General features: G+C 36.6%; 1 protein-coding gene across 4 annotated transcripts; it reads left to right on the forward strand.

The window, feature by feature from the left end:
- The first annotated feature begins 1 nt into the window (after position 1).
- On the forward strand, positions 2 to 17,676 carry LOC113521171 (vacuolar protein sorting-associated protein 8 homolog). 4 transcript variants are annotated; one of them, XM_031912877.2, is made up of 10 exons: positions 2 to 223; positions 298 to 507; positions 840 to 1,019; positions 3,282 to 4,091; positions 7,661 to 7,992; positions 8,791 to 8,914; positions 9,588 to 9,741; positions 10,504 to 10,718; positions 12,061 to 12,243; positions 13,328 to 17,676. In XM_031912877.2, the coding sequence occupies exons 2-10, from the start codon at positions 418 to 420 to the stop codon at positions 14,681 to 14,683; spliced, it is 3,444 nt and encodes a 1,147-aa protein (XP_031768737.1). In that variant the 5' UTR covers positions 2 to 223; positions 298 to 417; the 3' UTR covers positions 14,684 to 17,676. The 4 variants fall into 4 exon arrangements, with proteins under 4 accessions (XP_031768737.1, XP_031768738.1, XP_031768739.1 ...); XM_031912878.2 differs by having other exon boundaries at positions 311 to 507; XM_031912879.2 differs by having other exon boundaries at positions 391 to 507.
- The last annotated feature ends 88 nt before the right edge of the window (positions 17,677 to 17,764 follow it).

Here is a 17,764-nt window from a genome sequence, read left to right on the forward strand (position 1 = left end):
TGTAAAGTCAATTAATTGTCAGATGAGAGAATGTTTGTGTTTTTAAAATTGTTATTCGCCTCTTAGATTTGTCTATCTATCTTTCTAATTCTTTATCATCTGTTTTTTTTTGTAATTTTGGTCATTACTTTTTTATAATTATTATTTTTAAGAGTTCTCCATTCTATTATTATATAAAAGTTTATAATTGATATTTCCAGAAGAAAAGATAGCCAAATAATAGGTATATCATTTTGTTAAGTTCCGGTTTATTTTACAAAGGTTTTCATAAAATAATTTTGAAAATGTTCTCTGCAGTTCATATTTTTAGAATGTGAAACGTATGGTTAACACGCACGAAAAGTTCGAATGTATTTCTTTAACAAATATAACAACATGATGTGTTCACAGAAAATATTTTGATATTTGTATAACACAATGGATCTATTAAAAGCTCCATCGGTCCAATCACTACTTGATTCTGACTTGGAATCTGTTGAAAGTCTACAATATTTGGATATTGAAGAGGTATTTTTTTTTATTTATTTTTTGTTAGTTTAAATGACTAAATATTGAGTTTGTCTCATTTAGTATCTAATATATTATCAAATATGTGAGATCATAATTATTCGATTTCTGAATTTTTAACACAAAAAAAAGCTACGACTACAGCCTCTCCATAGTTTGTTGAATGGCTTGGAGATTTTAATGTGGCTAGCAGTATAGTATATGTATAGTTTGGTTCTATAGGTCTTTGCCACCGGTTACCTGTCTCTGAAGTTGCTATGAAGCCAAATTTGTTTTGAAATAAATTAGGTATTTGCAAAATTATTTACAGAAAGCATTATTTTCAATTACAGTTAGATGAAATAGAATATGCTTTACCAGCCAGTGAAGCACCAACTCTGGCAGAAATTTTATCAACAGATGAGGAGGAGAAACAAAGTGATCCAGTTAAACAGGCTCAGGAACCCTTAACTTGTTCTGTTTTACAATTGGACTTTTTGCAAGCAGTTTCACAGCAGTTGGTACAAGCACAAGTATGTATATGCTCTATATGGTGTGCCTGTTCAATGTGCCTATTTGCTAACTATTGTTGCTCGAACCATTTCACTTAAATTATAAAATTCCATAAATGTTCTTGTTATTATTTATTTATTGCAATCATGGGTTACAATAATCTTACAATGTCCACTATCTTACTTGATATATTGTCAAATGTAGCAATATTACACATCTTTATTTAGTTATTTATATATTTCGATATATATTATTAATAGCAAGATTAATATTCTCTCACTCCTGTACATAACTTGATGACCAATGACATATATAAAGGCATATTTATAATAGTGAATAAAAAATATTTGTAATAAGTTTTTTAACAAAATTTTGTATAGGCTAAATGAATTAATGACATCTTGATATCAATTTCACAGTAACCAATATTTATTTAATTTATTCTTTATTGAATACATCACAAAAAAAAAGTAAAGTAAATGCTATATACCATTTTGTCCCAGTCAATCTTTGAAAAATAAGAAATGTAATTATGGAGTTAAAAATATTCAATATTTTTAACTCCATAATGATGTATCTATATTGACTTAAATGTTGTATGATATAAGAAGCTGTGGTTGAGATCTTAAAAAAATGTCATTATTGTTATTAATGGTTGTAATTCAGCACATCGACCCTAAATGTTGTAAAATGTAGCTACTAAAAGTTAAATATCCTAAAATGAGCTATGAATTAGATATTGTGTTTACTGTTGTCTTTATAAGTACAGGTAAAGTACAGTATAAAATTTGAAATAATTATATTGTAAGTAGATTGACAATGACCACTTAGTAGTATTCTACTACATTGATGTTGAAAGAAAACTTCTTAGGCTTGTATAGGCAGAGTGCTCATTACTTCGTTTTAGCTGTCAGCCACCCTCAGTTTCTAATTTGCCGCTCTGGGCAACTGCCCAGCTGGCCTCTTTCCCCAATTTTGACACCAGATAAGGTACATTATCAATGAATATTATAAATCAATCTAATAAGAACAGAAAAACAATTTTGTAACTCTTTTATCAATGCTTTTTATTGGTTAATAAATGAAAATTTTGTTTTATTAATTACTTGTAATAATGATATTTTTTACAATGATAATCTAGAAATTTTATCTATTTTCTTATATTTATTTTTATTGTCACTCATTGACCTATGGTTATGTTGACGTTTATGGGTAAGGATTACCATTTTTCACGAGTTGGGCTATTGGCTTGTCATTCTGTTTTGCATAAAACAAGATTCACATCTCTATATAAACATTACATTTGTCCCGATAGTTAAAAATAGGTAGCTATCATAGGAATATGCAATACTTTCTTTACTGACTATTTTGAAATAAATATGTTTTAATATTTAAACTGATTTTGAAAAGCTGTTCTAATAAAGTAACTTTATATAAATTGTGTTACATTTCATGTATTGCTGAAATAGAATGCCTTAAAAATCAATATCTCCTTTTATAGGTAACTAGCTCTACATTCAATGAATATTGTGTTGTCTTTTCAAGCACCTTTAGTGGTTACTGGAGCTAATATAAAAATAATGTTAACAGTGAAAAAATGGAGCCTGCTATTAATGTCTTTAAAGTCTATCTACTTAGTTGAATTTTTCTTTATATTTAATAAAATACTCATAGTATACTATATGTAACAAATATTTATTATAATCACTTCGTTTGATTTTTTCTCTCTTATTGTCAATATATTTAGACTTGTATATTTCTATAGTTATTTACAATATTTTGAGACCTTTATCATATAATTTCATAGTTTTATTTATGAAAATATATATAAATTTGAATAAAACTTAAATTATTTTTCATAAATTGTAAAAAAAAAAAAAAAATTCTTACAATTTATGAAAAATAATTCAAATGGGAACATATTTGAAGATCATACATATAGCATAGCATTATTATTTCTGTATAATCATCATCATTATTGGTATATAGTTACCATTATATTGATATGTATTAACTAATTTATAATGTTAACTGTAATTAATTTGTAATGTTATTTTAATTTTATAATTCAAATGTTATTATTATTGTTATTATTTATTTTTTAATTTCAAAATTATAATGTAAATATTGACTTGCCATTGTGTGACGAAAACTGTTACATTAGTTAATAAAGAAATATGAATATGAATAATAATTAAAGTAAATAGTAACACTGTTGTGCCACAGCTTCAAATCCCGTTTTTGCCACTCATGAATCGAAAAAGATATTTTATTTACTTCAGGAGCGGTCATCAGCTGGAGCTGTAACAACTTTGAGTGTGGGAAAAGATGGAAAATTAACAGTAGGAACAGCTCATGGTCATCTTATATCATTTTATGAACAAACTCTACGTTGGGTTTGTGATGCAAACGCAGATCGTGGCGCTGTATCATGTTTGTCTTATAATACTGACAGTACCCGTTTACTCGCTGGTTATGCTCGAGGACTTATATGTCAGTATGAAAGTGTAAAAGGAATACTTCTCAGAAAACTTACATTAGGTGGTGAAATTTGGGGTATCTTACGAGTGACTTGGGCTGGAACATCAGGTCTTGCACTTGATACTGGAGGATCGGTTTGGTTGATGAAATTTTCGAGACCTCTAGGAGTACGTTCCGCTCGTACGTCGTGTCTATTTTCGGGTGCTAGAGGAGAAGTCGTAGCAATGACTGCACGAGACGCCCGTATCTTGGCACTAGCGACATTGTCCCGTGTCATCATTGTCGCTGGCGGTCGTGCAGCTGGAATACGTCTTGGTGGACCACCTGACACTCTTCCCGTTTTAGAGTGGAGTGAAACCGATGACAGAATATTGGTATGTGCTCGCGCGACTACATTACAGTGGTTATCTGTGGCTGTGACTGGAGCCTCCATTATTCTACGTCTTGTGCAACGCGTTCACTTGAAAACGACGCCTTTGTGGCTTGGTTGGTTAGGCGGAAGTTTAGCAATATTCGATTCCGACGAAAATCTCCGTTTGTGGGGAGATGATTATGAAAGAGCCTTGGATCTATCTCAAATTGAGCCTGTATACGCGTCAGCTTTTTTTAAGGTGGGTACATTACATAAGATAGAATATGCTTTAATCAAATGTCGCCTTAAGGGAGACTTCTGGTCTAGAAGCCTATATTTTAGGCATTTTTTGAGGTGGAATAAAAAAGAAACAACAAATAATTTTAGAACTTATCTTTTTACAAGGCTTTTATTAACATTTGAGGAATACAACAAAATACTTCATAAAAAAATTTTAAAATTGCAGAGTGGTAAAGTAGGGCCATAAAAAAAGGCGCTGCCTGCTCGATATGATTGTGATTGTTGTACTTGCCTGAAATAATTTTTTTTTTAAAATTCTTGATTAGTAAATACATGTTTATGGTCCGTAGCAAGAAAAAAAAAAATAACAAAATGGCGATGATTTAAAAAAAAAGATTTCATTGCCCCCTTATTGTTCTTTTCGAATTTTTTAAAAGCGTTTCGATTGTTTTTTCTTAAATCCCTGTTAGAGTAATAGAGGGATATATAAAAACAAGCAGCCCTCTACAATATTATACTGTCTTCTCACTCTTCTCGTACAACTAAACTTTTTTCTATACCGTTCGCAAACAATAATGTGTCATATAATAATCCATTTGTACAGAATGTGCAAATTGTACAATGACATTGATTGTAAATCGAATATTGACATATTCTATTAAAAATTTTCATCGTATCGAAGCACTTTACATATATTGATAACCTAATAGTTTATAAGCATAGTTTGGTAGTTTGTTTTTGATTCTTATTTTGTAGTAGCGGCCCGTCCCGACTTCGCACGGGTGGACATTTTTACATTTTAAAAAGTGGCCATTAAGGCTGCACACGCGACGGAAGCTTAAAAATGAAGTAACTTCTCCCGTTTTCCCAACATTTCCCTTCACTGCTCTGCTCCTATTGATCGTAACGTGATGAAAAGTATACTATAACCTGTCCAGGAGTATGAAGAATAATTGTACCAAGTTTCGTTAAAATCCGTCGAGTAGTTTTTGTTTCTATGACGAACATACAGACAGACAAAAATTTTACTGATTGCATTTTTGGCATCAGTATCGATCAATAATCACCCCCTGATTGTTATTTTGGAAATATATTTCATGTATAGAATTGACCTCTCTACAGATTTATTATAAATATAGATAGAAGATATAGTTTTTATCATCCATTTTTTTTTTGTATTAAAAATCAACCTATTCTGTTTCATCTCTGTGAATGTTGAGTGCAACTATAATTGGATTGCAAACTTATAATGCTATTGTTGTATTCTATTATTAAAAGTTTTGTTTGTAATCTGTTGTTGTACCACAAAAAAATAAATAAATAAATAAACATATAAACCTTCCTTTTAATCACTCTATCTATTAAAAAAAACCCGCTTCAAAAACGTTGCGTAGTTTTAAAGATTTAAGCATAAGGGCGTACAGACAGCGACAGCGACTTTGTTTTATTCTATGTAGTGATATCTCCACCAAACAAATAAATCGGTAGTATCGGCGAGTAGTAATCGAGATAACGGGTCGAGTCCATTGAAAAAAGTAATTTCGAGAAAAACACGTTTAAGGTTTGAGACCGAGTCTGGCAGCGTAACTCGGGTAATAATACTTAATACTTACATTTATTTAATCAGTGATTCCGGCTCAATACATTGGGCCTTCTTCAAGTTCAAAATTCACATTTTGTAATGTTCTCGTAACGAAGTTTTCAATTCTAACTTTAGAAGCTGCAGAAGCTCGTAGTTTAGAGCGGTCAATTTTAGTTGATACGTCACAAAATTGGTTGCGAATTTTGAAAAATTCTTTTAAACACATAATTTTAAAGGTTTAAATATCTACCTTTCGAAATAAAGAAAAAAACATTTTTTTTAATTTTGAGACCAGAAGACCCCCTTAATAACTGATACCTACGTATAGTATGACCAGTATTAGTTAATCATCATTATTATCATATAAGCCGTTAACTCTTCACTGCAGAACATAAGCCTTTTCCAGGATTTTACCAGTAGTTGCCACGTTTGGCATTAGTTAATAAATTTACTTAAATCAGGCATTGTAAAATATTAGCTAACCGGGAAAGTATTGCTCTATCTATTTATCTAACTTAAAGATAACGAAACACCAACCAAATCCTTTTATTTCATGGATCCCTATATCAAAAGATTACAAAGACATTATAATTTAAATAAGAATAAGAGCTTTTTTTTAGAAATATTTTAAAAGTGAAACACTTTATTTTTTCTTCATTTCGAGGAACTCTGGTGACTTTTCTACGGAGTACATAGGTCCTGCGGAACCCATTTTAGAAATGGCTCTCCTGCAGCATAAACATAATATAACACGTACTGACAGATTGTTAATGCAATCACAAAAACGGGACAAGTGCGTGAATTATAAATGTGTGCAAGTGTCAGTTTTGAATTTATAAGGAGTGGGAATTGCGAAAATAGCTAAAGTTTACGTATTTGTTATAATTTTTATTTCAATTTGTGGACGTTCAGAACTTTACTTGGACTAAATTAAACATTTCTTTTTATCAATTCTTGTACAAAATATTTGTCATTTTCATTTTTAAAATATTTGTCATCGTTTGCATTTAAAAATGATTAATGTTAAAAGCGTAATTAGGTAATTAATAATTTGCTTGCTTTGTGATTCTTAATTTTTTTTTTTTAATTTTAATTTAATTTTGCTCTTAAGTTTTATTTTCTCTTTATTGTAATAAATTATGTATGTATTTGATTTATATTTACTAATGAAAAGAGAATATAGTGTAGAAAATAAATTTTTTGACATTGTTAATAATTTGCACGCCGACATAAAGGCAGAATGTATATTTAAAATATAAACCTTTCTTTCAAAAAAACTAATGTTACATTCTAGGTAATTAATAAATTCATTTCATTTTCAAATTCTTCTGAATACTATTTCAAACGTAGAACTTATTTTGTTCATATTCAAATCAAATCAGCCGCCAAATCAGCCTAGAGTTTATATTGTGTAGATAAATGTTGTCTATCTAGCTCTAACATATATATTTTTCATTATCAGTATTACTTTATAATCTAAGATCTACAGAGTCCATGTTTTTGTTAGGATAAAAAATATCCTATTTCTCAAGTTGGAGCACATACATGTGTATTGAACATTTACAAAAAAAAAAAAATAATTAAATACGGTTTAGCGATTTTGGAGTTTACCGTAAACGACACGGGATTTTTATATATTAAGTATATTAAAATATATTGTTAAACTGTAAATTGAAATCGTACATTGTCTATCTAATGAATATATTTTATATTTAATATAAAAAAAAAATATCTACCTATTCCGTGCTTTAAATTTTATTATAGAGTTTATACAGTATTGGTATAGTTTGCAGAAATTAGAATAAAATCTATGTTCCGGGTTCGATTCCCGGTTGAACCAATTTAGGTAAAGAACTTTTCTGAATTGTCTCGGGTCTGGGTGTGGCCCTCAGATGTTCGTTGCCTAGTTCCTCATAATGTGTTATGAGGTATTATGGAGTATCCTAGCTTGAGGGCCAGGCGGTTGGTGTGATTGTGGATAAATTCGTAATTATATTATTTTGCAGGGACTTTGGACGGATGGTCGAGTGTCACGCGCGATGTGTACAGCTGGCGTGAGTGCTCTGGGCGGCGCATGCGTTTTGGAGGGCGCTTTATCTCTCCTCGGGCGCAAAGGAATAGTGCGAGTACGTCCCAGGGACGTATTAACTAGAGCACAAGCATTACTTTCATCTGGACATTATTTGCAAGCATTGCGAGTACTTTGTTCCACTGAGGGGCATGCAGCGAAGGAGCTTGCAATTCAGTTTATACAAAATATATCTGAAAGACCACATGTACTGAGTAATAAAATTATTGCAGACCAAACAATTAAATTATGTCTAAAGTTTGGTTTAAGGTACGTTATTACTTGTTATCTACATGTATCTACACAACATTCTTATCCGTATAAATAACGATCTCTTTTTCTTTACTAAATTTTATACAATGTTACATGCAATCTATAATGTAATTTTATCTTAAACTAATTTTTTGGCCGCTACTTCATACGCGGGATTTTCAGAAGTACTAAAATCAATAAAGTAGATTTAGCGTATCGAGATAAAACATACACCAGTTTTTACCCGACTTCATTAAGTTTGACCTTCAATGACATAACGGTGAAATCGCATTTAATTTGGTGAAGTAGTTTTTGCGTGATGCTGCAACAAACAGACAAAATTTCTACAAAATATTGTTTTGGTTTCTCTTGCTCCTACTAAAACATATTTTTTTAATGCCTTCTATGTCTATACATCGTCCAGTAATTTTATTTTATTAGATACCAACAACGGATCGTTACGCCCCATCCGTTTACTCAGAGTGATTGTTCGGCTTTTTATAAATTATTTTAAGGATCTATGGAAGTCTCTGTGTATATTTTTTTTAATGAGTGAGAATAGTAACCTCGCCTGCGCTGTCGGTATACGCTAGCGAGGTACCAGTGAGGGATGATAGGTAAGAATGAAAAGGCAGGTCAGTTAGCCTATCGTGACGAATTCCATTAGAATTAACCACGATGGTTTATTAGATCGATACACAATGGGTCAGTTAGACCCATTTGACAGTTAGACCCCATTACTAAGAATCCCTTTTCCTCCAGTCTCGGTGTATTAGATCGATACACATGTGACAGGTTTTTTTTTTTATATTTTAGTGACGAATTATGGAATAAGCTTTGGGAGCAATGTTCTAGTGAAAACACATTTGTGGAAGCTTTAGGTGATGCAGCCGTTCGCGGTGATTTGACCGTGGCTCCACCATCCCCCGATTCCACGCAGGTAATATGCGTACAAATTCTTTTTCAAAGTAACACTCATTCAGAAATACATTACAAAAACAAAATAACAATTATTATTATTGTTATTCTTTGTAATGTGACAAATACCTAATGCGCATGTTATTCTACGGGACTCATCTCTTCATGAAATTTAATATCAACATATAATGTTAGCAATAATGAAAATACCTCTTAAATTTTAAACAAATTTATATTTTTGGTTTTATTAATTTTGACTGAACATCTCCGTGGCTAAATGGTGGGTATGTTGTTTTATTTTGAATGATTCTATATCCAACCTTAATATTACTTATTTATATGCAACTTCATTTTAAAATAAAATCTTGTTTCAAATTTATTTTCTGAAGTTAATATTTCTCTAAAAATTCTAAATCTTAGGTACATACGTGTATTTATTTAGTGGCAGCTATTTGACTTTTATTTTTAATTTGTAAATTTCTTAGGTATTTATTTCACATAATTTATTTTACTATATCGACTCGATGCAAATTTGCCTAAATGTTTATGTTAAATGTTTCAGTGTAATTGAATAACATACATTCCAACAACTTTGCAAACATTGAACTTTTTAGTAGAATTAATTATATTTACATAACAAGATGATATATTTTTTTATGTTATATTCAAAGACCAATTTGTTCAAATAATTACAGGCTTTAATCGAGTTATTAGCAGAATTTGAGCCAGGCCTAGTAGAAAGAGTCGTTGCATCTCTGCCGCTTACTTCTATAGATCCACACCGTGCAAGCGTATTTACAAGAAAAAAGGGACTGTGGCGTGGTGTGGGTGCAATTGCAGCTGCTCTAGGTAATATAACATTAGACACTTACTTTATTTATTTAAATACATAATAATATTTTAATTAACATATTTTTTATCCCGTTCATGTTTCTGTCGTGAAGTAATTGTGTTTGCATGGCTGTGTTTCGAATTAAAGTACAGTCTACAGAAGCGTAATACCTTAGTCTTCAGGAATGACAACGAATAAAGGGTGTCATGGACAACACAATGCACTCTGTTATGTTCACGGTGCTATTCATATCTATAGGATAGGATAGGTGGGCTGTAAGCTTGTTCGCCATTATAAGTTGCATAAAAAAAGAAATAAATGTTTTGTTATTACTTTTATGCTAAACAATTAATTAAAAAAAAAAATTGTAACTTTGTAGAGGTTTTAACATCTTTGAATAAGATTATAAAATATGACACATAATTATTATACAATTACACAAATGTATAAGAATAAGTTGGCTGTGTGGTTCCGGCATAGAAAAAGCCACTTCCTTCCTTTCCCGTCGGTGTCGTAAGAGCCAACTAAGAGAGGGCAAGGAATGGGCAGCAGTGAGCTCTTAAAACATCTCTAAAGCCTATCTGCGGTTATCATTTCGTCTGCCAAGCGTGGCGAAACCTCCCAAGTGGGAGGTTTATGTTCAGCGTGAACAATTAAAGTCTGATATGATGATAATAAGTCTTCAGTCAGTTTTACTACTACTTCACTAAATCCATTTTGTCAATATTGAGGTAAGTCGATGTTTTAGTAAGACTGCGTAATATATGTGGAAAGGATAGGTGGCAGCGGCGGCGCGATGCGCGAGTTGGTGAAGTTCGTGGAGGCGTCATGTCCGGCGGCGGTCGGAGGCGGTGCGTGTCGCTGCGCGGGCGCGGCGCTGGTGGTGGCGGCGGCGGACGCGCTGGCGGGCCGCGGCGCCGGCGGCCGCGCGCTGCCCGCGCATGCGCAGCCTTCCGCCCGCCGCGATGCGCTGCACGCGCTGCTTGCTGACGAGGTGACTTCAGCTGCGCGTCATATCCCAGTTCTCACCTCAGGAACGGCAACGCACGAGGCGTACCATGGGTCTAATAGTGTATTCTGCAATATCCATGGCGCTATTCCTGTCTGTAGAAGATGGCTACCACTTACGGTTATGAGTAATGACTCATTGAGGAGTAGCACTCTACTCAGTGCCCTACTTTAAAGGTCCGATGCCCTACTATAAAATGAAAGGTCCCAAGAATTTTAGACAATTTCGCTTTTTCGAAGTCACTTAATTATAGCTTCTACCCTACCAAAAAGTTCTTTTACCCTATCTTAAATACGGGTCTAGAGCTACGGTCCTGTGTTAATCTTACAGAAGGTCAATTAAATGTACTTCGCGACTTCAAAATATTTGTATACGGTTTAATCTTCGCAAATATGACCACATCGCTAATTTCCGCAATCAATTCAAGTGGCTTCTAATTCGTCTTTGGAGGAACTGACATACCCTATTTCTCCTTTACACTATTCTTTTTCATCCTTCAACTCCCTATTACCTCAAAATGTGCATTGAGTTGCATGTCATACATTATGCAGCGCGAGATCTCCCTTCGTTTAGTAACTCCTATTCATTCTTCTAAATTCTATTTCTATTTGTTCTCTACTACTTGTGATTTACTACGTGTGATTTACCTTGATTTATAATTTATATCCATGTCTATGTAATTTAGTCTTATTTTTATATAAATGATATTTAGAATAATATTTATTTTATTACATTACTTTTTTGTATTTATTGTGTCCGACTTGCGCCATCTACCTTTCTCTCTGTATTTATTTATATGTCAGGTTGTTTGTAAGAGATTGCTTTTAGCGATAAGGCCGCCTTTTGTATAAATACAGTAGTTTATTATTATTACAACTTAATGTCGTAGCATAGTGAGTGTTATGTATAGTAATCTAGCATTTTCTTTTTAAGTAGAAATCATTCCAAACGATACTTTCTCACAATTGAATGTTTGTGACGTTACGCGCACTGTGCTACAACGTAATGAAAGTACACCAATGGTACTTTTTGTATAACCCTTTCAGACCCAAGATTTTTTTCTTCCAGATTAAATATATTTTCGTGTTTTGGAGCCAAGCCATCTTGCCGGCACGCACGAGACTAATGCACCACCTAATCGCTAAAATGATTTCTTTTTGGCTGGTTTAGAACCTCACTATCATGTTATTTCAGCTTCGTGCGTAAAAATGAATTGCGCGCGGTTTTAGAATTTTTTAAAGTTACAACTCACGCCCGTATCGTTCAGGTCTGAAAGGGATATGTAAGTAAGTCATGAAATAACGTGTCGTTGTGTGTGGCCCGTCAGAGTGGCGGCGGCGGCGATGAGGAGGCGCCGCTGCGTGCGCTGGTGCGGCACGACGCGGCGGCGGCGGCGCGGCTGCTGGAGCACAGCGCGCGCGAGCCTCCCTTCGCGGGCCCGCTCGCCAAGCAGAACAGGCTGCGGGTCGCGCGCGCGCTGCTCTCCTACACGCGCGACCTACACCACACGGTACGCGTCACGCGCATCCAGCATTACCTACTAGCAGGCACAGCAAAAGTTGCTCTGCCTCCTACTGCACCCATTTTTTTTTTATAATAGATCTATCCTATCTCTCGAGCTGTAGCAAACCATACACATTTACAAAATCTCATTAAAATCGATTAAGCCGATTGGCAGATTAACGTGAAACGAGAACAGGTGTGTGATACAGGTTTTTTTTTTTATATCAGGAATAAGCTAACTTAGCAAACTTGTCTTCTATCGGGTCTATATTTCTTTATGAAGATAAAATATATTCTATCTCTCAAGTTTATACTACACTTTTTCGGGAATTAAGGATAGCGAACATTGTGATACAGGATTTATGTATAAGATACGAGATGTCTATATACATGCACAAAAGGAATAAGGATAGGAAATACCTATAATACATGCACAATGGGAATAAGGATATAAAATTTATATATTAGGACTGCGCCCACCCTGGATTCGCATGAGTGCAAATTCAATATACAAAGCTTCCATAAGAATACCGAAATATCAGTGAAACTCATGAAAATCTGTTGCATCGTTTAGAATTTAGTAGAGAAAGACTCTGATAGCAACTTTGTTTTATACTATTTAATGATATGTAATAATAATCGCCATGTGGTCCCGTTATAGAATGAAACACGCCTTCATCTACAGGAAAGCCTATGGGTGCCAACTAAGGGACAACTAAGGGAATTTAATAGTTGAGGGATGGGCAACAGCGTCCCTAAAGCCTAACTGCGGTTGCCAAACCGCCAGTCAAGCATGGCGACCACGGGCAAAATCCCCCAAGGGGGAGGTCTATGTTCAAAAGTTGACAGTTAACAGGCTGATATAATGATGATAAATATGTAATAATAAAGATATAAAATATATAAAACATTATTTTTATTGTTTATTATATTTTTATTTTTTGGCAGTGTTGAATGTGTTACTAAAAATTTTCAAATGGACATAATAAGCCAAGTGATATAAAAACCTAATTCTAAAAGTCTAGACAAGACTTCAATTTTATGTAAGTAAATGCGAATTTTGTGATATATATAAATAATTTCAATTCCAGAATACGGAAGCGTGTACGGAAATATTAGAGTTTATTACGAATCAGCTCAGTGCGGGTGCGCTGCCTCCTGACCAAGAAGTCATAAAAGGTGCACAAGAATTGGCGACCGTGTGTAGCGGAGAACGCGGGGACCGAGCTTGGCTGGCACTGATGCTGCGTACGAGGACGCAGCGGGAACAATTGGCCGCGCTGCGAGACTTGGCGCTCAACCGGCCACGTGTACTGTGGCGACTCGACACGCTGCTCGAGCGACACGACGACGCCCTGCGGGATTTCTTCACGATAGAATCTCCGACTACGCGAGATATCGACGAATTCTTTGAATATTTAAGGAGTCAAATCGAAGTGAATGGAAAAGAAAATTGGTTTCAGTCATATCCATCGGAGGAGCGTTGCAATTTACTACGTTCCCTAGTGCAACTGCGCCCGCGGGCCGCCGCCGCTCTAGTTAACGATGAAGTTTTCGAAACCGTTGCCGCCGTAATATCTACCACAAGAGACGAACGAACTGTTGAGTTTGGCGAGAGCCTTCTAGAAGCGGGCTTTCTTCGAGGAGACGCCGCTGCCGCTCATCTGCGAAATCTATGCACTCTAAAACGGAAGAGTGTGAAAGCGTTTCTCCTAAAAAATCCAGGTATCGTCCGGCCGGAGGACGCTCTTGCGATCATCGAGGAGATGAAAGTGGAGGATGCCAAGCCAGTCTGCCTCGAGGCTACCGGCGATCCAGAGGGCGCTTTAGATGCGATACTGAACATGATAAAATCCGACCAAAGCGAGGAGGTGACTGCGCGGCTGATAATGGAGGCGGGGGAGCTGTGCACGCGGGCGTCGCGGGGTGCGCCGGCCGAGGTGGCCGCCGCGCTGTGGGCGCGTGTGCTACACAACGCAGGCGGTGCGCCGCCGGCCGCGCTGCTGCTGGAGGCGGCGGCCTGGGTGCCCGCCGAGGCAGTGTTCAGCGGCGCATGGCAGTCGGCATGGAGCGCGCTGCTGGTAGTGCGCACGGCGGCGGCCGGTCGGCGCGGCTGGGCTGCGGCGGCACGCGTAACGGGACGGGAGGCTCACGAAGCTCTGGCGCGCGCGCTGGCGGCGGCGCGACGCGGTCTGTCAGTGCGCGGTCGCTGCTGTCGCTGCGGCGCGCGCCTGGACGCGCAGCCGCCCGTTCGCACGGCACACTGTTCGCGCGCCGCCCACGCCGCCTGCGGCCTCGACTCCAGCTGCGACTTCTGCGGCGAACGTCTGCCCGGGGAGGTGCTCGCTCTGCCTGCGCGCTCTAATCGCCGACGGTCTTTGCCGCCTCAGGAACACGATCTGAATCTGGTGGCACCTCCGCGTCCTGATCTCGAAGGAATCGTTTAAATCCTTATGTCGTGTAGTCTGTGATGGATTACGTTTTCGAGAACAGTGGGTAAACTAACTAGTCCTCATGTTTTGGGCCGATATTTTTATTTTCAATCTAAAACGGTCATATTAAGATTTATCAGAAAATTATTTATAAAGCTTCACCCGTCTCTAAAACAGTTTACATTGTAGTGTATATCATAATATTACACATGTATGTATATAATAAATTTTTATTTCAATGATTTCATTAAAATTGCAAAGCAAATTCATGTGGTCTGCGAACTAATACTGATCTATTAATATAACCAAAATTTAAGAATTGCTATTGCTACCGTAATAATGTGACTGACTTCTTTGGTATAATTAAGGAGAGAGGAGGCGGGTTGACTGCGGCTTTGTGCCCACTCCAGGAGCAAAGCTTTGCAAACTTGTATGAGAGTATGGATGTTGATGTGAGGTGCGTGTTGATGGTATGGCTGCGTTTAAGCCGCGTTGTGATGATGTTGAACAAGCGGTGAAAATAAGTAGTCCAAGTAGCTAGTACAGTGGTTTAATGCGCAGGTTGTAACACACAATACAATCAACAACACAATAAAAAGAAGTGAAAGAAGGATGATATAGTGAAAAGAGAAGATGAAAAGTTAATAAGCGCGATGTTAATTTTATAAGGCGGTGAGAGATCGAGCTACATAAGTTAAAGATAAGGGACTACTCACACTTATTCAGCTTTTGTCCATAGAAAACAACGATTATGCATGGTGACGTGTACGCATCCATTCAGCTTTTCGCGTTTATTCTGCTTTCGCTGCAACTCAGTATAAAATGAGCAAAAATGTGTATTTATCATGCGAATGATATAGAGAGCGTTCAGCGCTATTCCGCCGCATTCACCGTCGAACGCGGCGAAACATCTCTTTACAGGAACGTTTCGCGACTCCTTGTCGATAAGTTGCGACCTGTATTGTTTCTGTATTGATTTGATTTATTATTGCGTAATCATTATTGTACACAAGGATTAAAGAGTGCAGACATATTTCATAGTAATTATAATTATTTTATTTTTACGAAATGCAGCATATTCAACGCCGTACACAGTAGACAAGCGTTTCAGCGGAGATAACACGCTATGACGACTTTTTTCATTCTTACGACGCTGTACGCGACTGATAGAAGCAGAGCTGTATAAGTTTGACCAAAATCGTTCAGCGAAATGCGAATGGAGCTGAATAAGTGTGAGTAGTCCCTAAGACTGTAGAATTTCGATTGTCGCGATGTGAGGGGGGAAGCGTTCACACAGTTGTCCCGTCATGGCGGCTAAGAATCGGTTTTATGCAGAGCTCCAATGCACAACGTGCGGTGCCGTCCGATCCGACATTTTTGTCGGGTGCAGAATTAATATATAAAGTAAAATATTTATGTAGATAATTTTAATATGTATTATATACACTGGACAACAAATAAACCGGACCACCCGCTACTTTTGAACTCTAATCCGAATTTATAACTGTCAAAGTCATACCTATACAAAGTGCGTTTCATGACGATCAAAACGACAAAAATTTAACCTAAAGTACCGTCATCTTACATTGCAATCAAGCAACAAACACAATGCTTACGATGTGCTATTTTGGCGAAAATTCGAGTTCAGCGTTCTTTCTTCTACAGTGAGGGTAGTCCGATATTTCTTATCATTTCTTTAAATGTTTTCCATCATTCGCATAGACACGTGTATTTTTGTAACTTTTTTGAGTTAATAATGGATACAACTCCTCAGGAAGCCGCTCAAGCTGTAGCATTAGTTCAAGCAGATCACGGACAACGTGAGGTCGCTCGAAGACTGGATTAGTAGATCTTCAGTGCAACGAGTTTACAGACGATACTTAGAGATTGGAGCATTCGAACGCCGTCCAAGTTTTTTTTTTATACAACTTTGAATGGCAAACAAGCTGACGGCCCACCTGATGGAAAGTGGTAACTGTTGCCTATAGACATGAGCAGTATAGGTACGGGCAGACCTAGGGCTACATCAGCAGCAAATGATCGTTACATCCAACTTACTGTTCTGCAAAATCGTCGACTCAACGCAGTTCAAGTCCAACAAAGTCTGCGTGATGAACGTCAAGTGATCATAAGTTCAGATACTGTAGAAGGAGACTTGCTGAACAGGACCTGACTCCAAAAAAAGCGGCAACAGGCCCAGCATTAACGGTAGCCCACCGTCGAGCACGACTTGAATTTGCTCAAGAGTATAGAGATCAGACGTTGGAGCAGTGGAGTAAAGTTCTCTTTACTGATGAGACAAGGGTGAGTCTACGTGGAAGTGATCGACGTTGGAAAGTAACGCCCTGAAGTGTAAGTGATCGCCCTGGTGAACGTTATTCTCAGTGTTGTATCGAAGAAACTGTTTCTTATGGAGGAGGATCTGTAATGGTGTGGGGCGGTATCTCATTAACTGCACATACAGCTTTAGTTTTCATTGAACCGACGGGCCGTATACGTGGATTGACTTCTCATCGCTATATTTCTGAAATCCTAGCAGATCATGTGGTACCTTACGCAGGATATACAGTGGATGCATGATAATGCACGGGCTCATGTTGTTGTGACCCAATATCTACGCGACGTTGGCATCCGTACGATGGACTGGTCAGCTCGAAGCCCGGACTTGAATCTTATAGAACACTTATGGGATGAGCTGAAACGTCGGATTCGAGCTCGGGTACCTGCTCCAACAAGGCTTCCAGAGCTGTGAATCGCAATTGAAGAGGAGTGGAATGAAATTCCCCAAGATATCATCGTCAGGCTCGTGAGATCTATGAATATGATGATGCTATCAGTTATCAGAGCAAGAGGAAGGAACACTGAATACTAATCATAAACTTTTTTTTAAATTTTTTTCTTTGTTTCCGGCTTTAATTTGTTTTTTACTTGGTGATAAACGATTTGCGCGACTGGAAACGACTCATCTTTGTAAAATTCTTAATAAACACTTGATTGATAAATCATAATGTGTTTCCATTAATTATAATCGTCATGAAACGCACTTTCTATAGGTATGACTTTGACAGTTGTTTTATACTTTTTGAGAAAATCGGA

The sequence above is a fragment of the Galleria mellonella genome, unplaced genomic scaffold, assembly GCF_026898425.1.
Source record: "Galleria mellonella isolate WM207_F2 unplaced genomic scaffold, CSIRO_AGI_GalMel_v1 utg55, whole genome shotgun sequence".
In the NCBI taxonomy this organism is placed as follows: domain Eukaryota; kingdom Metazoa; phylum Arthropoda; class Insecta; order Lepidoptera; family Pyralidae; genus Galleria; species Galleria mellonella.

What these genes read in the sequence shown, in the direction of transcription:
- LOC113521171 (XM_026906606.3), top strand. Translation starts at nt 418, where the DNA reads ATGGATCTATTAAAAGCTCCATCGGTCCAATCACTACTTGATTCTGAC. An exon ending in ACGCGTCAGCTTTTTTTAAG is followed by an intron (nt 4,092 to 7,660) that starts GTGGGTACATTA and finishes ATTATTTTGCAG; the next exon opens with GGACTTTGGACGGATGGTCG. An exon ending in TGTCTAAAGTTTGGTTTAAG is followed by an intron (nt 7,993 to 8,790) that starts GTACGTTATTAC and finishes TTTATATTTTAG; the next exon opens with TGACGAATTATGGAATAAGC.